Genomic DNA, 24,019 nt, shown 5'->3' on the forward strand with positions numbered 1-24,019 from the left:
GAAAATTAACACATAAAATAACAATAATCTCATTTTACATGAGTATTAAACTGTTGTAGAAATACGTTTTCTGTCATTCAAACAGTTTTGAGTGTGCTAATGTCATCTAGAAAGCTACTTTTAGTAAATGACTGCGATAAAACTAGTCTAGTAAAGTAACCAGCTTACTGGATAACAACCTGAACCTCGATGGATAAAGATTTGTTTCACTACAGCAAAATTATTGATGCAGGAAAAGCAATCAAACAACAGAGTAAAACTATGAAATAATAAACATAAAAATGCACAATATATGTAATAAAATAGAATAATATTAATTAAATTAAAACTAACTAAACAATAGTACGAGGATATAAACAAACAACCAACGGTGTTATTGTTGTGAGATTGATTTGGCCAGAGGTGAGTTATTGTACAGTCTTATTGCATATTTGCACTTATTGAAAGTAGCAGGAAGTGTCCAGGGACCGTGAAGAAGGAGAGCCGAGCTGGTAGCAGAAATGAAAAGGAGTCTGAGGTGGAAAGAGGAGGACGAAGGAAAACCACAGACTGATTAGAAAACTGTTCTCTGGGTTTGAAAAGTGAAGCCATGAAGTGTAAAACCTCTACGGGCCACTAGGGGCTCCAAAAACCACCTGTCAACTTCCTCAAACTTTTATTTCCTTGTTCGGAGGAAGTCAGAGAGCTGAGAGACGTCTGAACTCGTCCTGCTGTCCGCTCCATGTTTCTTCTTTCTCTGCTCGGTTTCCATCTTAAAGCTGCTGATGAACTTCTTCACTCGCCGGCTTCACGACGATTATTTCCTCCATCAGAAGGTAACAAACAGTTTCCATCTTCATCTGATAGGTTTTTGACATGGAACCGGTCCGATCAATAAAAATGACGTCGCTGTCTGTCAGATCAACGCTGACTCTTCTGAAGCAGCTCCTGAACTTTTAAACCCAGCTCAGTTTTCCTGAACTCGTTCTGTGTTTTCTGTTGCGACCGCATGAAGAGTCGACATGTTCAGTAACTTTGAAACCGTCGATCATTTTAACGGCCCGTGTGATTCAGTTAGTGGGGAGCGTTCACTGTCCGGTCTGACGTTGTTCACAGCTGGACTGGTTGGTTATTAACAGGTAATAAAGTCATCAAATATGTGACAGTCAGTCAGAGATCTTTGAAAATGTTCACAGTGAGGAGGAAACAGAAACACGTTCAATTCTCTTTCTGGAATAACGGAGCATGTTTTTCACATCATGTCTGCATCATGTGTTCAGAAACATGTTTTACATTCTCACTGATGAATGTTTTGCTGTAGATGATGTGGGATTCATAAAAAAACAACACGGTTCAAAGTTCTTTGATTGCAGCTATAAAATGATAAAACCTTCTGTGATAACATCGTTATCATCCATCAATGATTAAACAGCAAAGACATCAAATACGACACGACTACAGAAACAGTTTAAAAAGATGTTTTTCACTGAGGTCATATTTCAACATCAGCGACTCTTAGAAACTACAGCTGTGTTGAATGTTTTCATGGATCTGTTCAGACTCTCTCAGCTCTTTGTTGAGCTTCAACACAGATGGAGGCGTCGCTGAAAAACAGCCTCAGCTCCTCCAAATGGAGCAGATTTTACAAGTCAAAGAAAATATGAACTTTTAGAGAAAAGTTACAGCCTGTTTAGGTTTAATACTTTTACAGACTCTCTGTTCTTTCCTTCTTTCATGTAGCAGATAGAAATATTCACATTTATCTTTGGACTCTGAGATATTTTATTTTCTTGTGATCTGAGTTGAACTCTGGTTTTCTGTCATCTTGAAGTTTCCAGACTTTGACAGTGAGGTTCTGAGAGGATGACGAAGACGTCAGACTGATGATGAAGCAGAATCAGCAGCAGCTTCTCTCTCTGTGTTTCCTCTGCAGGTGAAGGTAGAACGACTCTGTGACGGGATCTGAATTCACCTGGTGAGGATTTCATTCACTTCTGCCTGAATTCATCACATCACCTCCTTTAAACAAGTGAAATATAACTTTTAGCAGGTAGATCAGAAAAACACACCTGGACAGAAATGAAGAGAGTTCATGTTGTTTCCTAACATCCATCCTCAGTGGAAATCTGAACAGGATCTGAACTGTATTTACTTTGGCGCCCTCTGGTGGTGGAATCCAGAGTGACACTGTTGTAGTGTGAATGTTGTTGTACGTACTGAGCAGGTTGTTGTGTTTGTGTGAAGCTGTGGGCTCTGCTATGGATCAGTGGGAGGACAGAGAGGACGGAGTCCGTCCCTCTAAAACCACTCTGTGTGGGGAACATGAGAGCCGGACCGAAGCTCAGAGGTGAGACGACCGTCTCTAACTGTCCACGACTCTTCTCCACGTCACAGCTCAGCACTCACATCACTGCACCATCATTATTCTCACTCAGAGCTCTGTGTGTTCTGTTGAAGAACAAAGCAGCAGCTCGGACCTGCTGGACCTGGACCTGGAACTGGACCTGGACCGGGACCTGGACCTGGACCTGGACCTGGACCAGGACCTGGATATAGACATGGACCTGAACCTGTTAGCAGCTGTGTGTCCATGAAGAGTGACTGGTCTATGGACAAACCTATGAACTTCAAAGATGGACACCAGTCTGTTAAACAAAGGTAATAATGTTTAAAGTTTGTCTTTTGGTTTCAAACCCTCCTGATGTCATAACGTCTTTGTGTTGAACTTATTATTCACCTCGATAGAAGATTGGAGACATCTGGAGAGACAGTTGGCAGCTTGGACAGATGATCTCAGGCAGTTGAATCTGTATGTTCGTTGAAAGGAACCAAACTGTCTTCACACAGAGACTCAGAAGGAAATCTGTTCAGGGAGCTGGAGAGGAGGAAGAGTTGTCTGTAACAAGTAACCCTGCATGACGTGGTCCTCCAGTCAGAAACCTCAGAGCAGGCCATCATGTTTGAGCTGACAGTGAAGATCAAATTAAAGAGGCCCACAAGAAGAAAATGGTCAAAGATCACAGGGGTGGGATCACCTCAGCTCAGAGGATCAAAGGACGTCAGACTCAGATTCTTTAGTCTCTTTAGTTCAGCAATGCCAGTTTGTTGGAACTGCAGGTTCATGGAAACACACTGGATGTATTCATGTTTCTGTTAGCGTCCAACAAAACACACAATCTGCAGGGTTAAAACTGAAAGCTACACATCTCTGTTTCCATCAGGATCCTTCAGCGGGAACCAGATTCTCCTGAACCCCGCTGTGTGTCCATGAAGAGTGACCGGTCTATGGGACGACTTATTACCTTCAAAGATGGACACCAGTCTGTTGAACAAAGGTAATAATGTGAAATGTTTGTCATTTAGTATCAAACCCCCCTGATGTCATAATGTCTGAACTCATTGATCACTTTCTTTCCATTCAGTGTGAAACTGAAACCCAACTGTTCTTGTGTCCGGGTATTCAGAAAGAGGGTTTTCCAGTGTTCAGCAGGGGTGATCATATTTATACATTTAAAGACTCCATGCAGAGCCGGGCTTCATCGGACCACACAGAGGAGACCCATACAGACCAGGCTGGTGGCTGCCTCCACATGTCTCTCAGTCTGAAGAAGTTCTGTTTTGAAGTTTTGTTGATGAAGGGCAGTAATTTAAAATATATGTTTTGTCTTCCTGTTCAGCTTCTGTCAGGTGTTGGTTGTCTTGGTAACTAAAAACATGAAGTGTCTTTACTTTATGTTTCTGGATTAATTGTGACCAAACATCTTCTGTTTTGATGTTGACTTTACAGAGTTGATCAGCAGGACTCAGACGTTCCTGAAACAAACCTGGACTCCATATTTCTGGTGTGTAAACACACAAACTAAATAGTGAATTACCAAAACTCACATTCTCCCTGCTGCACTCTGTAGACCAGCAGGATTTCAGTCCATATTTAAAATGATCTGATACGTTCTGTGTATTAAAGTTAATATATTTCTCTGTTTCAGCTGCTGGAGGAGAACATGATCAGTTTTGTAAAGAACGAGCTGAAGAAGATGCAGAAAATTCTGAGTCTAGATTACCCAGAATGCTTAGAGAGTCAGTGTGAGGATGAGGAGGTGTTGGAGGGTGAGGATGAAGAGCAGAGGAGTGGCAGAGAATCATTTCTGAAGATCACACTGCACTTCCTGAGGAGACTGAAGCAGGAGGAGCTGGCTGACCGTCTGCAGAGCAGTAAGAGGATTTTAACAGCTGGAACATGATGGAAAGAGGAAACATGGGAGAAACTTAGATTTACAAACTCTGCTGTTAATATGATGCAAACATCTTCATCACATCTGTGAATTCTTCTGGACTGAAAACAGTCAGAAACTGTTTGTCCACAACTGGTGTGAAGAATTGATTTCATGGAGACGCGAAATATTTTCGACGTTAAAAAGTTTTTCTTCAGGTTTACTGAGACATTCACTTGTTGTTTGTTTGTTTGTTTGTTTGTTTGTTTAGGAATTGTTTTTCCAGAGTGTCGACAACATCTTCAATCTAACCTGAGGAAGAAGTTCCAGAGTGTGTTTGAGGGGATTTCTAAAGCAGGAAACCGAACCCTTCTGAATGACATGTACACAGAGCTGTACATCACAGAGGGAGGGACTGCAGAGGTCAATGATCAACATGAGGTCAGACAGATTGAAACAACATCCAGGAAACCAGACAGACCAGAAACAACCATCAGACAAGAAGACATCTTTAAAGACTCACCTGGAAGACATGAACCAATCAGAACAGTGCTGACAAAGGGAGTGGCTGGCATCGGGAAGACAGTGTTAACACAGAAGTTCACTCTGGACTGGGCTGAAGACAAAACCAACCAGAACATCCAGTTCATGTTTCCGTTCACTTTCAGAGAGCTGAATGTGCTGAAAGAGAGAAAGTTCAGTTTGGTGGAACTGGTTCATCTCTTCTTCACTGAAACCAAAGCAGCAGGAATCTGCAGCTTTGAACACTTCCAGGTTGTGTTCATCTTTGACGGTCTGGATGAGTGTCGACTTCCTCTGGACTTCCACAACAATGAGATCCTGACTGATGTTACAGAGTCCACCTCAGTGGATGTGCTGCTGACCAACCTCATCAGGGGGAAACTGCTTCCCTCCGCTCGCCTCTGGATAACCACACGACCTGCAGCGGCCAATCAGATCCCTGCCGAGTGTGTCGGCATGGTGACAGAGGTCAGAGGGTTCACTGACCCGCAGAAGGAGGAGTATTTCAGGAGGAGGTTCAGAGATGAGGAGCAGGCCAGCAGCATCATCTCCCACATCAAGACATCCAGAAGCCTCCACATCATGTGCCACATCCCGGTCTTCTGCTGGATCACTGCTACAGTCCTGGAGGACGTGTTGAAAAGCAGAGACGGAGGAGAGCTGCCCAAGACCCTGACGAAGATGTTCATCCACTTCCTGGTGGTTCAGGCCAAAGTGAAGCAGGTCAAGTATGATGGAGGAGCTGAGACAGATCCACACTGGAATGAAAAGAGCAGGAAGATGATGGAGTCTCTGGGAAAACTGGCTTTTGATCAGCTGCAGAAAGGAAACCTGATCTTCTATGAATCCGACCTGACAGAGTGTGGCATCGATATCAGAGCAGCCTCAGTGTACTCAGGAGTGTTCACCCAGATCTTTAAAGAGGAGAGCGGGCTGTACCAGGACAAGGTGTTCTGCTTTGTCCATCTGAGCGTTCAGGAGTTTCTGGCTGCTCTTCACGTCCATCTGACCTTCATCAACTCTGCTGTCAACCTGCTGAAGGAACAACAAACAACATCTTCTCTGTCTAAAGTCTTCAGAAACAAAACAAAACTAAACCATCTCCACCAGACTGCTGTGGACGAAGCTTTAAGAAGTCCAAATGGACACCTGGACTTGTTCCTCCGCTTCCTTCTGGGTCTTTCACTGCAGACCAATCAGACTCTCCTACGAGGCCTGCTGACACAGACAGGAAGTAGCTCACAGACCAATCAGAAAACAGTCCAGTACATCAAGAAGAAGATCAGTGAGAATCTGTCTGCAGAGAGAAGCATCAATCTGTTCCACTGTCTGAATGAACTGAATGATCGTTCTCTAGTGGAGGAGATCCAACAGTTCCTTAGATCAGGACGTCTCTCCACAGATAAACTGTCTCCTGCTCAGTGGTCAGCTCTGGTCTTCATCTTACTGTCATCAGAAGAACATCTGGATGTGTTTGACCTGAAGAAATACTCTGCTTCAGAGGAAGCTCTTCTGAAGCTGCTGCCAGTGGTCAAAGCCTCCAACAAAGCTCTGTATGAGGATTTATCAACCATTTTAAACATGTTTCATTTAGTAAATAACAAATAAAACAGTTTGTGTTCATTGTTAATTCTTCTCTAGGCTGACTGACTGTAAGCTATCAGAGAGAAGCTGTGAAGCTCTGTCCTCAGTTCTCAGCTCCCAGTCCTCCTGTCTGAGAGAGCTGGACCTGAGTCACAACGACCTTCAGGATTCAGGAGTGAAGCTGCTGTCTGCTGGTCTGGAGAGTCCTCACTGTAAACTGGAGACTCTCAGGTCAGGAAATATCTGGTTGTTGATCAGTTAAATTATCATTTAGTTCATGTTGGTGCAGATGTTCAACATCTGTAAGATTTTCCTTCTTGTTTCTGGAGTTGATGATATTTTTCTGACTCCAGTCTGTCAGGTTGTCTGATCTCAGAGGAAGGCTGTGCTTCTCTGGCCTCAGCTCTGAGCTCCAACCCCTCCCATCTGAGAGAGCTGGACCTGAGCTACAATCATCCAGGAGACTCAGGAGTGAAGTTGCTGTCTGCTGGTCTGGAGGCTCCTCAATGGAGACTGGACACTCTCAGGTATGGACAGACAACCAGAGCTCACACAGTGCAGGTTTGTCTCATTGATTTGACTTCATGTGTTGTTGCTCAGGTCCATCATCATGAAGGATGACTTGTTTCTTTTGTTTCTGTTCAGAGGAGTGAGGAGGTCTGAGTTAGGAAACATGTGGATCCTCAGAAGTCTTTTATCAAATGGAAACAGCTGTTCATTAGAAACATTGTGAAGTTGGTGTCAAATCCTTCTCATCTTGAACCATGTTGTCAGCCTGGCTGTAGGGACGACAGTGTTCATCAGTCGATCACCACTTTGGTCCAAACTGATTCATCTCAACAACTAATAAACATAATGAGATGAACTTCTGGTCACACAAATTTGAGAAGTTCAGGACTCAAAGTTTGGCCTCAGTCTTCACTCTGAAATACAGTCGTTTTTATATTAAGTTTTAAAATCAAGTCAGTTTTATTTTTCAGTCCAGAGTTACAACTTTTCCTCCCAGAGCTTCAGTCTCTACAGCTGACTCCCTCCATCATTACACCCTCGATTCTGAACATGTAAATTACACAAACCAACTGAATGTGGTGGTTGGACTGATCTGTGAACAGTCTGAAAACAGTTCAGCTGTTCATGTGAATGTTGGTCAAACTGTTCATTTTAAGGGACAACATGCAGAGACCAATATTTCACATGTGGGAGGACATCAATAAAAACTGAGCAGATCAGTGGAGACTGAGCTCTCTGATTATTTCTACATCACTTCTTCTTCTTCTTCAGGTGTTTTCCTCACAGACAGCAGTGAAACCATCAGAGAGACAGTTGACACTGATGAGTTTCAGCCTGTTTCTGTGTCTCACTGACAAACTGAGGAACTCTGCTTCATGTTGAACAACAGTTAGGACTCCTGTTGGATAGAAAATCATTGTGACTGTTTCTTCCTCCAGGGTGGACCATGGTGGAGAGCAGTGGTTAAAACCTGGTCTGAGGAAGTGTAAGTTTGACTGATACACGTTATGTTACATTTAATTTAATTTAGTTGACGCTTTTGTCCAAAGCGACTCACAATAAGTGCATTTCAACCATGAGGGTACAAAACCCAGAATAACAAGAATCAAGAAAATACAATTTCTTCTAGAAAGCTGAACTACAAGTACAAAAAGTAAGTTCCATTTTAAGCTCCTAAAGTTCTCCTATTCAAGGTAAAGTCTGAAGAGGTGTGTTTTTAGTTTGTGGTGGAAGATGTACAGAGTTTCTGCTGTCCTGATGTCGTTGGGGAGCTCATTCCACCATTTAGGAGCCAGGACAGCAAACAGTCATGATTTTGTAGAGTGTTTAACTCAGTGAGGAGCAACAAGCTGATTGGCCGATGCAGAGCGGAGTGAACGGGCTGGGATGTAAGGTTGGACCATGTCCTGGATGTAGACTGGACCTGATCTGTTCACAGCACGGTACGAAGTACCAATGTTTGGAAACGGATGTGGGCGGCAACTGGTAACCAGTGAAGGGAGCAGAGGAGGAGAAGAAGGAGAGGAGGAGGAGGTAGAGAGAAGGGGGAGAGGAGGGGAGGAGAAGGGGGAGAGGAGGGAGACAGGAGGAGGAGAGGAGGGGGAGAGGAGGAGAGGAGGAGGAGGGGAAGAGAAGGAGGAGAGCAGGAGGAGGAGAGAAGGGAGAGAGGAGGAGGAGGGGGAGAGGAGGGGGAGGGTTGAAGACAAGTCGAGCTGCTGCATTCTGGATGAACTGCAGAGGACGAATGGCACTAACAGGTAGACCTGCCAGGAGGGAGTTATAGTAGTCCAGGCGTGAGATGACCAGAACCTGGACCAGAACCTGGACCAGAACCTGCGCCGCCTTCTGAGTGAGAAGAGGACGTATTCTCCTGATGTTGTGCAGCATGTATCTACAGGAACGTGTTGTTGCAGTGATGTTGGCAGTAAGAGAGAGTTGACTGTCGAGTGTCACCGAGGTTCTTAGCAGTCAGGGTCGGGATAACAGAGTTGTTGAAGGTAGTAGTCAGGTCGAGGGTGGAGGAGGGAGAGAGGAGAGGAGGAAGAGAGAACGGGGACAGGAGGGAGACAGGTGGGGGAGAGGAGGTACAGAGGAGGAGGAGAGGAGGAGGAGAGGAGGAAGAGGGAGAGAGGAGGGAGACAGGAGGGCGAGAGGGGGAGGAGAGGAGGGAGACAGGAGGGGGGAGGAGTGGAGAGAGTGGGGAGGTAGGCGGTGGAGAGGAGGGAGAGAGGAGGAAGAGGAGTGAGAGAGGAGGGGAGGGGGAGAGGAGGGAGAGAGGAGGAGGAGGGAGAGTGGGGAGATAGGCGGTAGAGAGGAGGGAGAGAGGAGGGAGAGAGGAGCGGGAGATGAGGGAGAGAGGAGTGAGAGAGTAGGGGGAGAGGAGGTAGAGAGGAGGAAGAGAGGAGTGAGGGAGGAGAGGAGGGGAGGGAGAGAGGAGGAGGAGGGAGAGAAGAGGGGGAGAGGAGGAAGAGAGGAGGTGGAGAGGAGGGGGAGAGGAGGGAGAGAGGAGTGAGAGAGGAGGGGGACAGGAGGGAGACAGGTGAGGGAGAGGAGGTACGGAGGAGGAGGAGAGGAGGAGGAGAGGAGGAAGAGGGAGAGAGCAGGGAAACAGGAGGGGGAGAGGCGGAGGAGATGAGGGAGACAGGAGGGGGAGAGGAGGGACAGAGTAGGGGGAGAGGAGGGGGTTAGGAGGAAGAGAGGAGGTGGAGAGGAGGGAGAGAAGAGGAAGAGAGGTGGGGGAGAGGAGTGAGAGAGTAGGGGGGAGGAGGTAGAGAGGAGGGAGAGAGGAAGAAGAGAGGAGGGGAGGGGGAGAGGAGGGGGAGAGGAGGAGGAGGGAGAGAGGAGCGGGAAAGAAGCGGGAGAGGAGGAGGAGAGGAGGAAGAGAGAAGGGGGACAGGAGGGAGACAGGTGAGGGAGAGGAGGTACAGAGGAGGTGGAGAGGAGGAAGAGGGAGAGAGGAGGGAGACTGGAGGGTTAGAGAGGGAGGAGGGAGAGAGGAGTGAGAGAGGAGGGGAGGGGGAGAGGAGGGAGAGAGGAGGGAGAGAGGAGGGGGAGAGGAGGAGGAAGAGAGAAGGGGGACAGGAGGGAGACAGGTGAGGGAGAGGAGGTACATAGCAGAAGGAGGCGAGGAGGAAGAGGGAGAGAGGAGGGAGACAGGAGGGGGAGAGGGGGAGGAGAGGAGGGAGACAGGAGGGGGAGGAGTGGAGAGAGTGGGGGAGAGAGGCGGTGGAGAGGAGGGAGAGAGGAGAGAGGAGGGGGAGAGGGGGAGGAGAGGAGGGAGACAGGAGGGGGAGGAGTGGGGAGAGAGGAGGTGGAGAATAGGGAGAGAGGAGGGAGAGAGTAGGGGGAGAGGAGGTAGAGAGGAGGGAGAGAGGAGGAAGAGAAGTGGGTTAGGAGGGAGACAGGTGAGGGAGAGGAGGTACAGAGGAGGAGGAGAGGAGGAAGAGGGAGAGAGGAGGGAAACAGGAGGGGGAGTGGCGGAGGAGATGAGGGAGACAGGAGGGGGGAGGAGTGTAGAGAGGAGGAAGAGAGGAGGTAGAGAGGAGGGAGAAAGGAGGAGGAGAGGAAGTAGGGAGGAGGAAGAGAGGAGGAAGAGAGGAGGGAGAGAGGAGGGAGAGAGGAGGGGGAGAGGAGGGAGAGAGTAGGGGGAGAGGAGGAAGAGAGGAGGTGGAGAGGAGGTGGAGAGGAGGTGGAGAGAAGGGGAGGGGGAGAGGAGGGAGAAGAGGAGGAAGAGGGAGAGAGGAGGGAGACAGGAGCGGGAGAGGGGGAGGAGAGGAGGGAGACAAGAGGGAGAGAGGAGGGAGAGAGGAGGGGAGGAGGAATCGAGAGAGTGGGGAGAGAGGGAGTGGAGAGGAGGGAGAAAGGAGGTAGAGAGGAGGGAGAAAGGAGAAGGAGAGGAAGTAGAGAGGAGGGAGAGAGGAGGAAGAGAGGAGGGGGAGAGTAGGGAGAGAGGAGGGGAGGGGGAGAGGAGGGAGAAGAGGAGGAAGAGGGAGAGAGGAGGGAGACAGGAGGGGGAGAGGAGGGAGAGAGGAGGGGAGGAGGAGTCGAGAGAGTGGGGAGAGAGGCGGTGGAAAGGAGGGAGAGAGGAGGGAGAGAGGAGGTAGAGAGGAGGGAGAAAGGAGGAGGAGAAGAAGTAGAGAGGAGGGAGAGAGGAGGGAGAGAGTAGGGGGAGAGGAGGTAGAGAGGAGGGAGAGAGGAGGAAGAGAGGTGGGGGAGAGAAGGGGGTTAGGAGGGAGACAGGTGGGGGAGAGGAGGTACAGAGGACGAGGAGAGGAGGAGGAGAGGAGGAAGAGGGAGAGAGCAGGGAAACGGGAGGGGGAGAGGCGGAGGAGATGAGGGAGACAGGAGGGGGAGAGGAGGGACAGAGTAGGGGGAGAGGAGGGGGAGAGGAGGAAGAGAGGAGGTGGAGAGGAGGGAGAGAGGTGGGGGAGAGGAGGGTGAGAGGAGTGAGAGAGTAGGGGGAGAAGAGGTAGAGAGGAGGGAGAGAGGTGGAGAGGAAGGAGAGAGGAGGGAGAAAGGAGGAGGAGAGGAAGTAGAGAGGAGGGAGAGAGGAGGAAGAGAGGAGGGGAGAGAGGAGGAGGAGGGAGAGAGGAGGGGGAGAGGAGGAGGAGAGGAGGAAGAGAGAAGGGAGAGAGGAGGGAGAGAGGAGGGGGAGAGGAGGGAGAGAGGAGGGAGAGAGTAGGGGGAGAGGAGGTAGAGAGGAGGAAGAGAGGAGGGAGAGAGGAGGGGAGAGGGAGAGGAGGGAGAGAGGAGCGGGAAAGAAGCGGGAGAGGAGGAGGAGAGGAGGAAGAGAGAAGGGGGACAGGAGGGAGACAGGTGAGGGAGAGGAGGTACAGAGGAGGTGGAGAGGAGGAAGAGGGAGAGAGGAGGGAGACTGGAGGGTTAGAGAGGGAGGAGGGAGAGAGGAGTGAGAGAGGAGGGGAGGAGGAGAAGAGGGAGAGAGGAGGAGGAGGGAGAGAGGAGGGGGAGAGGAGGAGGAAGAGAGAAGGGGGACAGGAGGGAGACAGGTGAGGGAGAGGAGGTACATAGGAGGAGGAGGCGAGGAGGAAGAGGGAGAGATGAGGGAGACAGGAGGGGGAGAAGGGGAGGAGAGGAGGGAGACAGGAGGGGGAGGAGTGGAGAGAGTGGGGAGAGAGGCGGTGGAGAGGAGGGAGAGAGCAGAGAGGAGGGGGAGAGGGGGAGGAGAGGAGGGAGACAGGAGGGGGAGGAGTGGGGAGAGAGGAGGTGGAGAATAGGGAGAGAGGAGGGAGAGAGTAGGGGGAGAGGAGGTAGAGAGGAGGGAGAGAGGAGGAAGAGAGGTGGGGGAGAGAAGTGGGTTAGGAGGGAGACAGGTGAGGGAGAGGAGGTACAGAGGAGGAGGAGAGGAGGAAGAGGGAGAGAGGAGGGAAACAGGAGGGGGGAGTGGCGGAGGAGATGAGGGAGACAGGAGGGGGGAGGAGTGTAGAGAGGAGGAAGAGAGGAGGTAGAGAGGAGGGAGAAAGGAGGAGGAGAGGAAGTAGGGAGGAGGAAGAGAGGAGGAAGAGAGGAGGGGGAGAGGAGGGAGAGAGGAGGGGGAGAGGAGGGAGAGAGTAGGGGGAGAGGAGGGGGAGAGGAGGAAGAGAGGAGGTGGAGAGGAGGTGGAGAGAAGGGACAGAGGAGGAAGAGAGGTGGGGGAGAGGAGGGTGAGAGGAGTGAGAGAGTAGGGGGAGAGAAGGTAGAGAGGAGGGAGAGAGGAAGAAGAGAGGTGGGGGAGAGCAGGGAGAGAGGAGGGAGAGAGGAGGTGGAGAGGAGGGAGAAAGGAGGTAGAGAGGAGGGAGAAAGGAGGAGGAGAGTAGGGAGAGAGGAGGGGAGGGGGAGAGGAGGGAGAAGAGGAGGAAGAGGGAGAGAGGAGGGAGACAGGAGCGGGAGAGGGGGAGGAGAGGAGGGAGACAGGAGGGGACGGGGAGAGGAGGGAGAAGAGGAGGAAGAGGGAGACAGGAGGGAGACAGGAGCAGGAGAGGGGGAGGAGAGGAGGGAGACAGGAGGGGAGGAGGAGTCGAGAGAGTGGGGAGAGAGACAGTGGAAAGGAGGGAGAGAGGAGGGAGAGAGGAGGGAGACAGGTGGGGGGAGGAGGTAGAGAGGAGGGAGAGAGGAAGAAGAGAGGTGGGGGAGAGCAGGGAGAGAGGAGTGAGAGAGTAGGGGGAGAAGAGGTAGAGAGGAGGTGGAGAGGAGGGAGAGAGGAGGGAGAAAGGAGGAGGAGAGGAAGGAGAGAGGAGGGAGAGAGGAGGAAGAGAGGAGGGGGAGAGTAGGGAGAGAGGAGTGAGAGAGGAGGGGAGAGAAGAGGAGGAGGGAGAGAGGAGGGGGAGAGGAGGAGGAGGAGAGGGGGAAGAGAGAAGGGAGAGAGGAGGGAGAGAGGAGGGGGAGAGGAGGGAGAGAGTAGGGGGAGAGGAGGTAGAGAGGAGGAAGAGAGGAGGGAGAGAGGAGGGGAGGAGGGGAGGGGGAGAGGAGGAGGAGGGAGAGAGGAGCGGGAAAGAAGCGGGAGAGGAGGAGGAGAGGAGGAAGAGAGAAGGGGGACAGGAGGGAGACAGGTGAGGGAGAGGAGGTAGAGAGGAGGGAGAGAGGAGGAAGAGAGGTGGGGGAGAGAAGTGGGTTAGGAGGGAGACAGGTGAGGCAGAGGAGGTACAGAGGAGGAGGAGAGGAGGAAGAGGGAGAGAGGAGGGAAACAGGAGGGGGAGTGGCGGAGGAGATGAGGGAGACAGGAGGGGGGAGGAGTGTAGAGAGGAGGAAGAGAGGAGGTAGAGAGGAGGTAGAGAGGAGGGAGAAAGGAGGAGGAGAGGAGGAAGAGAGGAGGTGGAGAGAAGGTGGACAGGAGGGAGACAGGTGAGGGAGAGGAGGTACAGAGGAGGTGGAGAGGAGGAAGAGGGAGAGAGGAGGGAGACTGGAGGGTTAGAGAGGGAGGAGCGAGAGAGGAGTGAGAGAGGAGGGGAGGAGGAGAAGAGGGAGTGAGGAGGAGGAGGGAGAGAGGAGGGGGAGAGGAGGAGGAAGAGAGAAGGGGGACAGGAGGGAGACAGGTGAGGGAGAGGAGGTACAAAGGAGGAGGAGGCGAGGAGGAAGAGGGAGAGATGAGGGAGACAGGAGGGGGGAGAGGGGGAGGAGAGGAGGGAGACAGGAGGGGGAGGAGTGGAGAGAGTGGGGAGAGAGGCGGTGGAGAGGAGGGAGAGAGGAGAGAGGAGGAGGAGAGGGGGAGGAGAGGAGAGGAGGGAGACAGGAGGGGGAGGAGTGGGGAGAGTGGAGGTGGAGAATAGGGAGAGAGGAGGGAGAGAGTAGGGGGAGAGGAGGTAGAGAGGAGGGAGAGAGGAGGAAGAGAGGTGGGGGAGAGAAGTGGGTTAGGAGGGAGACAGGTGAGGGAGAGGAGGTACAGAGGACGAGGAGAGGAGGAGGAGAGGAGGAAGAGGGAGAGAGCAGGGAAACAGGAGGGGGAGAGGCGGAGGAGATGAGGGAGACAGGAGGGGGAGAGGAGGGACAGAGTAGGGGGAGAGGAGGTAGAGAGGAGGGAGAGAGGAGTTAGAAAGGAGGGGAGGGGAGGGGGAGAGGAGGGAGAGAGGAGAAGGAGGGAGAGAGTAGGGGGAGAGGAGGAAGTGAGAAGGGGGGCAGGAGGGAGACAGGTGGGGGAGAGGAGGTACAGAGGAGGAGGAGAGGAGGAAGAGGGAGAGAGGAGGGAGACAGGAGGGGGGAGGAGTGGAGAGAGTGGGGAGACAGGCGGTGGAGAGGAGGGAGAGAGAAGGGAGACAGGTGGGGGGAGGAGGAACAGAGGAGGAGGAGAGGAGGAAGAGAGAAAGGGGAGTGGAGGGGGAGGAGGAGGAAGAGAGGAGGAGGGAGAGAGGAGGAGGAGGGGAGAGGAGGAGGAGGGGAGAGGAGGAGGAGGAGAGGAGGAAAGAGGAGAGGAGGGAGAGAGGAGGAGGGAGAGAGGAGAAGGTAGAGGAGGAGGAGGAGAAGAGGGAGAGAGGAGGAGGAGAGGAGGAGGAGGGAGACAACTTAGTCCTTAATAGAATTGGAATAAAAGACCATCAGTTTAACTCTAAACTTGTTCTCTTTGACTCTCAGTTACTTGAGTGAAAACAAGAATCCAATCACAAACAATTCCAGCCACCAAAAACCATCCAAGCTTTATCAGTCAAGATATCCTAAAACAGCAGATGCAATAATAAACTTGATCAGAGAAGCGTATTTAAAGATTCTACTTTGTCTTAGTTCAAGTGATCCAGCTGGATGTCGTCCCCCAAAAGTCAAAGCCTGACAAAAAGTATCATCATTAAACTTTCTATGAACGAACAACAAGTCAGGAAGTAAAGAAAGAAAAAAGCCATCAGATGTGTCAGATGATAAACTGCAGCTGTGTCGTGTCTTTTTCTCTCCATCAGATTTCTGTGAACTTGAACTGGACACAAACTCAGTAAACAGAAACCTCAAACTGTCTGACAACAACAGGAAGGTGACGAAGGTGGAAGAAGATCAGTCATATCCTGATCATCCAGACAGATTTGACAGGTGTCCTCAGCTGCTGTGTAGAACTGGTCTGACTGGTCGCTGTTACTGGGAGGTCGAGAGGAGAGGAGGTGTTGATATAGCAGTGAGTTACAGAGGAATCAGAAGGAGAGGAAACAGTTATGACTGCAGGTTTGGAGGGAACGATCAGTCCTGGAGTCTGAACTGCTATGATGGTGGTCGTTACTCTGTCTGGCACAATAACAGAGTAACATTAATCTCCTCCTCCTCCTCCTCCTCCTCCTCCAACAGAGTAGCAGTGTATGTGGACTGTCCTGCTGGCACTCTGTCCTTCTACAGAATCTCCTCTGACACTCTGATCCACCTCCACACCTTCAACACCACATTCACTGAACCTCTGTATCCTGGATTTAGGTTCTGGTCAGATGGTTCCTCAGTGTCTCTGTGTTCTCTGTAGGAGGAAGAGTCTGTGGAAGTGACAGCAGCTTTAAATGTTGATGGTGGATGAAGTTTCTCTTTGGTTCACCGTTGAATCACTGATTGTGATGTCAGAATATGTTTTGTGTCAGAAGTAGTGAAATGATGTCCTCACCTCTGAACTTTGACCTTCACTTCCATGTGGACAGATGAAGGTCAAACTGAGCTCTTTGGCTGATAAACATCAGCAGATTCTGGAAACCTGCTGCAAGACGGCCTGAAAATAACTTTTACACTCGTCATGAATCCTGTTGAAATGTTTTCTGTGTTTGAGTTGATGAAATAAAACGTGAATATTTGAATAAAGTTTCATTTAAAGTGTGTTTTCTGCCGGGTTGTTTAATATGTTGTTAGAACAAACTGAGTCCACCCCTGTGTGATCTCCCTGAAAGGTTCTGCTTCTGTTCTGCTTCTTAATGTGAGAAAACCAACAACGACGTCACCCGTCGGTTTGTGAACGGATGTTTTAAACCCTCCGTTATGACATTCAGCCGTCGACATCTCCGCCAGAAATGACCATATTTGGACGAGCTGGGGAGGAGGGAGGGGTCTAACGGAGACGGAGGACACTATGCCCCGCCCACCGATACAGGAAACATGACTTCCTCCCAGGCCTGTCAATCAAACATACACGCCCCCAAACATAACAATGTTCAAGGTGTGAACTACTGCCCGTTCTGTCATCATCACCTACGACTCCACGTCATCACTTGAGTATCAATGTCGTCGTCTCCGTCCCGTCGTCAGCACCGACTGTTTCCTGGGCAACGATATCTGGCCTCAACTTCCTGTTTACGGCCTACAAGTGTGAATCATCCAGAAAGTTTTGTCACGATGTGAACGAACCAAACCGTGGTTCAGTTTGATCCGGACGGAAACGTTCTCTTTTAGTCAGATCAGATTCTGGTACTTTGGTCCGAGGCTCCTTTCACACAATTCACAATTCAGTTTATTTTAATTTAAAAAATCAAGTAAAACGTTCGATATAAAGATAGAAATGCTCTATAATTAAAATCCACTAATTAAAGTCAAATCAAAATGACACTTTTATAGACACATATTTTCTTATCTGTCAGCTTTTTGTAATTTTTCTTTTCTTTTTTTCAGAACTTTATTGAACAAGATGTAAGTTTACAAACAGTGTAGATTAACACTCATTATTTCGTACAGAAAAGGCAGCAATGTGGAGATAACCGGACAGTAAATAACAAACAACAAAAGGAACAAAGAAAATACAAATGAAGAAACATACATCGATTTAAATACAGAAATTCCCTCGATGCAAAAGTATTTTTGTTTTGTGTTTGCGCCCCACGGTAGACGTCACGCGTTGGGGGCGTGGCTTTACGACACTCTGAAACGCTATTGGCTGAGCGTTAAATTTGAAACGTAACGGGAGCAGCGAGCAGCAGCTCGGAGGACGGAAACACCACAAACGATGGAACTTATCAGCAGAAAACGGATTTGTTCATCCAGTCGTCCCGATAAGAGTTTAATATATCCACAGCAGAGGAGTTAAATTACTTGTTTTGTTCAGACGTCTTAAAAACTCTTCAAATGGACATCGCTGCGTATTTACAGGAAGTCGCGCGGACGTTAGCCGGTGTTAGCTGACTGCTAACGTGTTGCTGTGTTATGAGCACTTTATAAAAGATTTAACTTTTATAAAATGGACTTAACGTTCCTTCATTTTCATGGATTTCTCCGACTTTATTTTTGGAGGTGTTTTGAAGACAGTTTGTCCTCGTACACGGGAGACGACCCACTGGATCCGTGGGACAAGTGAGTAACGGGATTGTTTTTAAATGAGGAAACGTTCGTCTCTTTATTGTCTGTAACGGAGAGAATTAGAGAAAACACACTTTAACAGCAAAAACAATACAAATGCACATCTGAAATCACACCAGGCATCACTTCAAACTATGGACATAAGAGACATTTGCATTAAAAGCTTGAGTTGTCATGAATACAGACTCAGCTCCGAGTATGAAGGTATCAGCTGTGCATCTGTTATATTTCTTTAAGAAGTGTTTAAAGAAGTCTTCCTCTTGTGTTCCAGTTTTTATTGACCTTTAAAAGCTTCTTTTTTTGACCTTCCTGTGATTATCCGGTTCCTACCTCAGATCCATTTGTTTCATTCTCTTATTTTTTTAGCTTCATGTCTCCCAACCTGGATGTTTTGTTATATTGTGTGATTGACAGCTCAGTGTCCCCCCTCCTCCCCCCATCAGGTTGGTGGAGTACCTGGAGCAGATGCGACCGGCGGAGGGCGGCGGGATGTCGCTGGTGTTGGACAGCCTCGTCCAGAGATTTCTGAACGTGGAGCGATACGCCAACGACGTCAGATACGTGAACTACTGCATCAAATGCGTGAGTCCGGACTTCAAACACGACGACGGCGTGAAGCGGTCACGCCTTTTTCCTTCTTCACGCTTCTCTTCCCGCGTCTTCGGCAGGCGAGGCACCGGTCCGACCCCGTCGCCCCGTACGGCCACGTTTTCGGCCGCGGCGTCGGCGGCGGGACGGCCGCCCCGTACGCGGCCCGGGCCCGGCGGCCGGAGCTCCGGGGGACGGACGAGCAGGCGGACGCCGTGGACCAGAAAGCGGTGGAGAACCGGGCCCGGCCGGCCGACGCCGTCCTGCACGAGTACAGGTAAACCAGATGTTTTGGAGGTGTCCGATTCAGCGCTTCAAACTGTAGAACGACGTGTCACCGACAGGACCTTTTTAAATCCTGCAGGCGGTTTCAGACCAGAACCAGGATCCCGGCGCCGGCCTCAGGTGGGACTTCTGGTTCTCCTCCGTTGGTTTCTTTTTAAAAGTCCCGTCTGCCGTCTTGACTTTTATTTCGTGAAAGCGGGTCGGACCGCGCTGCAGAACTCCCACTTGACCGATCAGATGTCCTCCGACGGACAGGCTCAGAGCGTGGTGGGTGTGCGTCTCCGTGGTAACGGTTTAATAACGCAGCGTTATCCTGTGTTTTTGTTTTTTAAACCTCGCTAACACCCTCTGTGCTCTCTGTCCCAGCCGTCTGTGGAGTGCCCGTTAAAAATGTCTCTGAACAGGACGACCGTGACGTAAGTGGACGGTTTCAGTTTTAGGATCTTTTTTTTAGATTGTATCGTGTTGTTTTTAATTAGTTGACTCAAATAACTCCAGGATGTCTCATCCACGGTCTCCTCCGCAGAGTGTCCCGCTCGGAGACGTCGGGGACGATCCCGTCCGGCCGGAGCTCCGGGGTTCAGAACGTGTCCGAGTACCTGGAGGACGAACTCGTCTGCGAAGGATCCCAACTTTGTTTCGAGGAGGTCCGAGCTCAGAAATACTTCCGTAAACTCCAGGAGAGACGGGAGGAGGAGGAGGAGGAGGAGGAGGAGGAGCGGAGGGAAACCGGTGAGTCAGCGCTTTCTCAATCTACCGTTTAAAAAGAAAAACCTTCATTAAGTGAGATTATGACGTGGTTTTTGGTTTGGCTTGAAGCGGAGAAGGAGCAGAAGGAGCAGAAGGAGCAGAAGGAGGGAGTCCGCAGCCTGACAGGTCTGATGGAGATAATGAACCAGGATCTGGGGTGTTTCGGTGTTTCGGGACCGGCTGAGTCTCAGGAGGTGAAACTTCAAACTCCTTCAATGCTGCATTAACAGTTAAATATAAAAACTACAACAGAGTAAAAAGTAAAGAGACAATTAAATATTTATTCAATCAAAGGCTGCTTTTAAACATCTGAAACCTGGTATGTCTGGTTCTTCAACATTTAAGCAGGAAACTCATCTCATGAGAAAACATCCTTTTCCTTGTTTTTTTCAGCTCTGTGCAGCAGAACCAGCCACCAGTGGGAACCCGGATCCTTCCCAGCATGCCTCTGGGTGTCCCCGACCCTCCGACCGCCTGAGCAGCAGGAACTCTCTGGGCCTGAGGTTGCACACCGAGCCGGCCTTCATCCACGAGGCCGCCGAACCTCCTCCTCCTCAGCAGACAGACGCTCTGCGCTCTGAGATTTCCCATCATGCCTCTGTGCCGGCAGATGTGGAGCCGCCGCTCCACGAACCCGCCGATGTTCCCCACCAGGACGCCGGAGAACCGGAGGAGGCCGACGGCACGCAGCAGTGAGTCGAGTCCTCCTGCAGCGCGTCGGCCATCTGAGAATCTTTTCTTTCTTCATCTTGTTTTTGTTTTTTGTTTCTCAGAGACGTCGGTGAACCGCCAGCAGAGCAGAAACTGGACGGGAAGTAAACCGCCCGTTCACCAGCAAGCTCCTCCCCCTTTCTGTCCCTCTCAGCTTCCTGTGACCGTCCCCACACCTCCCTCTCTCTCTCTGCGTCTCCCTCAGTGTCTCACAGCGGGACGTCCAACCTGTCTCGCGTCACTCCCAACACCTCCCTGGGCTTCGTTCAGGCCACGCCCTCCAGGGTGCCGTCGCCCACCGTCAACAGGAGGGAGGCGCTGGGTGAGCACAACCGTCGGATGGGGAGGGGGGGGAGGAGGTGAAACTCAGGTAAAACTCCTCAGATTACATCTCCGTGTTGCTATGGAAACGTAAATAGAGCTAACCCTACTTTTACTGTGAATTCACCGCAGCTCTCCGAGCGCACCGTTTCTAGTTGACGTAGTTTGTCCGGCGCCATCGAACCGTCTCCGTGTCGTCTCTCAGGTGTGATCAGGGACACGTTCGCGGCCCCGACGTTCCTCCGAGACCCGTTCGGCGACGCCTCGGCGCTCCACGCCGCCGAGCGGGAGTTGGACGCCGGCGGCCCGACGAACGGTAAATACGCAGCGAACTGTGTTTGTTTACATGAAGAACATTTCTACAAGTGGAATCTGTCACCTGTGTTGAACATCAACTTCTGAACTATTAAATATGATTATTATTGTCAGTATTCACCTCAACTGAAGCCAGTTTCCTGCTGACCTTCATCCTCCTTTATGATTGACAGGAGGCCCCTCCTCGTGCATCAGCCCCCCTCCGCTGCCCCGTTCACCATCTTCCAGGACAACAACGATAAACAAAACGGAAGGTAAACAAAACAACAACTCAATCACATGTTTTTGTCAGACTGACTTTTTGTCAGTGCGAGCTCCGTTTCCACGGCAACACGCGGGGTTTGACTAAGAAGTGGAAAACAATCGGCAGACTCTCATGGTTTTACTTCGTGGTTTCTGCTCAGCGCTGCTGCTCGTCCCACCGAGAAGTCCAAACCCGTCCGAGCTCTGGCTCCGGTCGCGCCGCCGAAGGCAGACAAACCCAACGTGAGTTCGTTTTTACGAAGACGTCGATTCGTCACGAACACACTTCGTCGGCAAAGTGGTGAAACAGACGTTGTTGTTTTTGTCCCCGTCTCTCCAGGACACTCCTCCTGACCCGATGCCGGACGAGAGCACCATGTGGGGCGCTCGCTACAACTCGCTCCACTCGCTGGCCGCCTGTCCCAACAGCACCTTGGACTTCGCCATGTTGGCCCAGTGCGTCTCCACGCCGTTCACTCACAAGACCCCCCTCAGCGGCAACTTCTACCAGGACCCAGGTACCGGTACCGGACCCGGACCTCCCCGCCTCACAACACGGTTCTTTTTCTTCTTCTTCTTAATCTGGTGACAAACGAAGACTTTTTCGGTTCTTCACAGAGAACAACGGCGGCGATGCTGACGACGACGCTTTCATCCGACGTCAGACCCAAAAACTCAGGTAAGCGTTGTGTCCTCAGGTAACAGAGGTTGTGATGAGCATGTCTCACTGACTGACCGACCCCCCTCCTCCCACCCTCCCTCCCCCGGTGTCTCCCCCCCTGCAGCCCCATCAGGGAACAGAGTCCGACCGACGACAAGCTCTCTGAGACGGCCGTCAGCCAGCTGGTTCCCTCCTCGGCGAGGCAGGGCACCATCGTTGGGGAGGGTCTGGCTCAGCACTGCCTCGCCACCTCCTCCGTCACCTCCTCCATCACCGTGGTGCAGCCTCCTCGCCCCGCCGTGCTGTCCTTCAGAGACCAGACGCTTTGTCCCGCCGACTCCTCCGGGACGGTGAGACGTCATCTCCACGATTCGCTCTCTTTTCACAAAACTCCTCAACGGATGTGATTCTTTCTTTTTAGTGACCGCAACATTAGTTTTTTTAGAAGATCTGCAGAACTTGAAAACTTTCCTGCGGAAACAAAACAAATAAATGCCCCAGAAAGGGTTAAAAATTCTTAAATTAAATTCTTTTAAATGTCCTGAATATAGTTGAATGCAGCATTTGGACACATAAAAAAACACTAAAGCTAAATCATAGCTGAATCATTTTCTTTTACATAATGAAAGCCAGTATTTTGAGTCCCTGAACCTAATTTAAACTCCTTTTAAAGGATTTAATAAAGTTGCAGCGCCCCCCAGTGGTCCATTGGTATGAAACAATGTTGTTTTTTGAATGTGTTGTGTGTTTTTTTTGTCTAAATCTCAGAGATTTGACTTTTCCTGTGAAACATGTCCAAACAGTCACAGTTCAGTTTATTGGATCTGAGTGACGTTGGACAGAAAGACTCTTGACGTCCAACGTGTCTCCCTGCAGGTCCAGAAGCCGGCCAACCCGTGGGAGTTTTACATCCACACGCAGCCGGACGCCCGGCTGCAGCCCGCCGTCCGTCACCTGTACGGCCGCGTCAGCTCCGCCCACCTCTTCCACGACGGCAGCGTGCCGGTCGGCGAGCTGCACGACTACGGCACCCTGCTGGTCCGCTGGTTTATAACCGCTCCTTCACGCCCAGAGAGTCTCTGCTCCTTTTTCCACGTGTGAAGTTTGATTCTTTCTTTTTTTCACCTCCACCTTCAGAACGCGGTGAACGTCTACAAATCCCTGAGCGACGAGGCGATGCCTCCGCCGCTCGTCCTGTACTTCAGCGTCTGCATCCTGCGCACGTTGGAGCGGCCGCACGCCGCCCACATCGTCCACGCCGATGTCAAACCCGACAACTTCCTGCTGGGAGAGCGGTACGCCCGCGACACCATCGATTCTACCGACGTGGACGCGTTGACTTTGGAAGGAAACGTCTTCGTGTGTTTGTTTTATTTTTTCAAAGCTGCCGCTGTGTTTTTTTGGAGGTTCCTGGAGAACAGCTGCTTCGACCCGGACGGCGTGGACCACGGCCTCGTCCTCATCGACCTCGGACAGAGCATCGACATGCGGCTTTTCCCAGAAGGCACGGCGTTCACCGCCCGCTGTTTGACGTCGGGCTTCCAGTGCACCGAGATGCTCAGCGGGAAGCCGTGGAGCTACCAGGTGAGGACGCGCTGCCGCGGTTTGTCTTTCACACGTCTCTCCGTTTTCCTGCATCTTCACCTCGTGTGTTTTCCAGACCGACTACTTCGGGCTCGCCGGGACGGTCCACCGCATGCTGTTCGGGACGTACATGCAGGTGACGAACGACGGCGGCGTGTGGAAGACGAACGGCGTCTTCAGGAGGTAACGTCCGTCTCTGGTCCGTCTCCGGTCCACAGAGTCGTTTTGTCCGATTAATTTGTATTACTTTTAGAAACACCAATATTGTGACAACAATACGAGTCCAGTTTGAATCGGACCGGGACCAGAGGTCGTCTGACCGGGTGGAAGCTAACCGGGACTCTTCTCGTCCTCCGGGAACCCTCACGGCGACCTCTGGCTGGACTTCTTCCACGTCCTGCTCAACGTGCCGGACGGCGGCTCGGCGCCGAGCCTGCGGAGCCTCCGGTGCCGGCTGGCGTCGGTCCTGCAGCAGAACTACAGCAGCAAGCTGCCGGCGCTGCTCAGACGTCTGGTGGTGCTGCTGCTGGAGAGCCGCAAGGCGCCGCGGAGATGACGGGAAACCCAACCACAGAAACGGGTTTCAGAGAGAGAGAGAAGGGTTGAAGGTCAAAGGTCACCGCAGGAGCAGCGCTTGTTTGGACATATAAAAGAATGAAGTCATTTTTATGTACTTTACTTTGGAAATTGAATTTTCTCGGCTTTCAAATTGTAAAAACTAGAGTTTGATTTTGTTTGTTTTAAAGAATAAATGTGTTGAGGTGCAGATTGTCTTCTCTTCATCTTCAGCTGCTCTTCTAAACTTCCCTTCTGATTTCTGTTTTTATGGAAATGAGTTTTGATATTTTCTTCCGTCACGTCATATTTTCTGCTTTTCTCCTTCAGAGAATCGGACGAGTCGAGCGGAGCTTTGTTCGGCTGTCGGACATTATTAGTAGTCAGAAGATCAATAAGAGAGAAGTCAAAACTATTTGAAGAATTATGTCAAAATTGTGATTAAAAAAAATAATAAAATGTAATTATGCGA

At 50.7% G+C, this 24,019-nt stretch overlaps 3 protein-coding genes across 3 annotated transcripts; all 3 read left to right on the forward strand.

Annotated features, from left to right (window-relative positions):
* The first annotated feature begins 1,399 nt into the window (after window positions 1–1,399).
* Window positions 1,400–23,644, forward strand: LOC138212232 (mitotic checkpoint serine/threonine-protein kinase BUB1-like). Its single transcript, XM_069172535.1, is given in 23 exon segments — window positions 1,400–2,326; window positions 2,437–2,637; window positions 17,469–17,528; window positions 17,978–18,116; window positions 18,203–18,399; window positions 18,487–18,503; window positions 18,505–18,674; window positions 18,774–18,823; window positions 18,934–19,139; window positions 19,227–19,351; window positions 19,551–19,849; window positions 19,985–20,190; window positions 20,395–20,505; window positions 20,678–20,807; window positions 20,858–20,990; window positions 21,088–21,265; window positions 21,366–21,426; window positions 21,533–21,758; window positions 22,255–22,446; window positions 22,546–22,703; window positions 22,815–22,992; window positions 23,069–23,174; window positions 23,349–23,644. Coding segments are annotated over 23 exon segments (3,432 nt in total). The 5' UTR covers window positions 1,400–2,237; the 3' UTR covers window positions 23,549–23,644.
* On the forward strand, window positions 3,981–7,805 carry LOC138212212 (protein NLRC3-like). Its single transcript, XM_069172520.1, is given in 4 exon segments — window positions 3,981–4,191; window positions 4,462–6,313; window positions 6,315–6,527; window positions 7,745–7,805. Coding segments are annotated over 4 exon segments (2,337 nt in total).
* LOC138212213 (stonustoxin subunit beta-like) lies at window positions 9,152–16,067 on the forward strand. Its single transcript, XM_069172522.1, has 2 exons — window positions 9,152–9,174; window positions 15,102–16,067. Exons 1-2 carry the CDS (start codon window positions 9,152–9,154, stop codon window positions 15,724–15,726), a joined length of 648 nt encoding a protein of 215 aa, XP_069028623.1. The 3' UTR covers window positions 15,727–16,067.
* Window positions 23,645–24,019: the final 375 nt, after the last annotated feature.

The sequence above is a fragment of the Embiotoca jacksoni genome, unplaced genomic scaffold (genome assembly GCF_022577435.1).
Source record: "Embiotoca jacksoni isolate LCO1_2020_lvr unplaced genomic scaffold, fEmbJac1.0.p SCAF_54, whole genome shotgun sequence".
Lineage (NCBI taxonomy): Eukaryota > Metazoa > Chordata > Actinopteri > Embiotocidae > Embiotoca > Embiotoca jacksoni.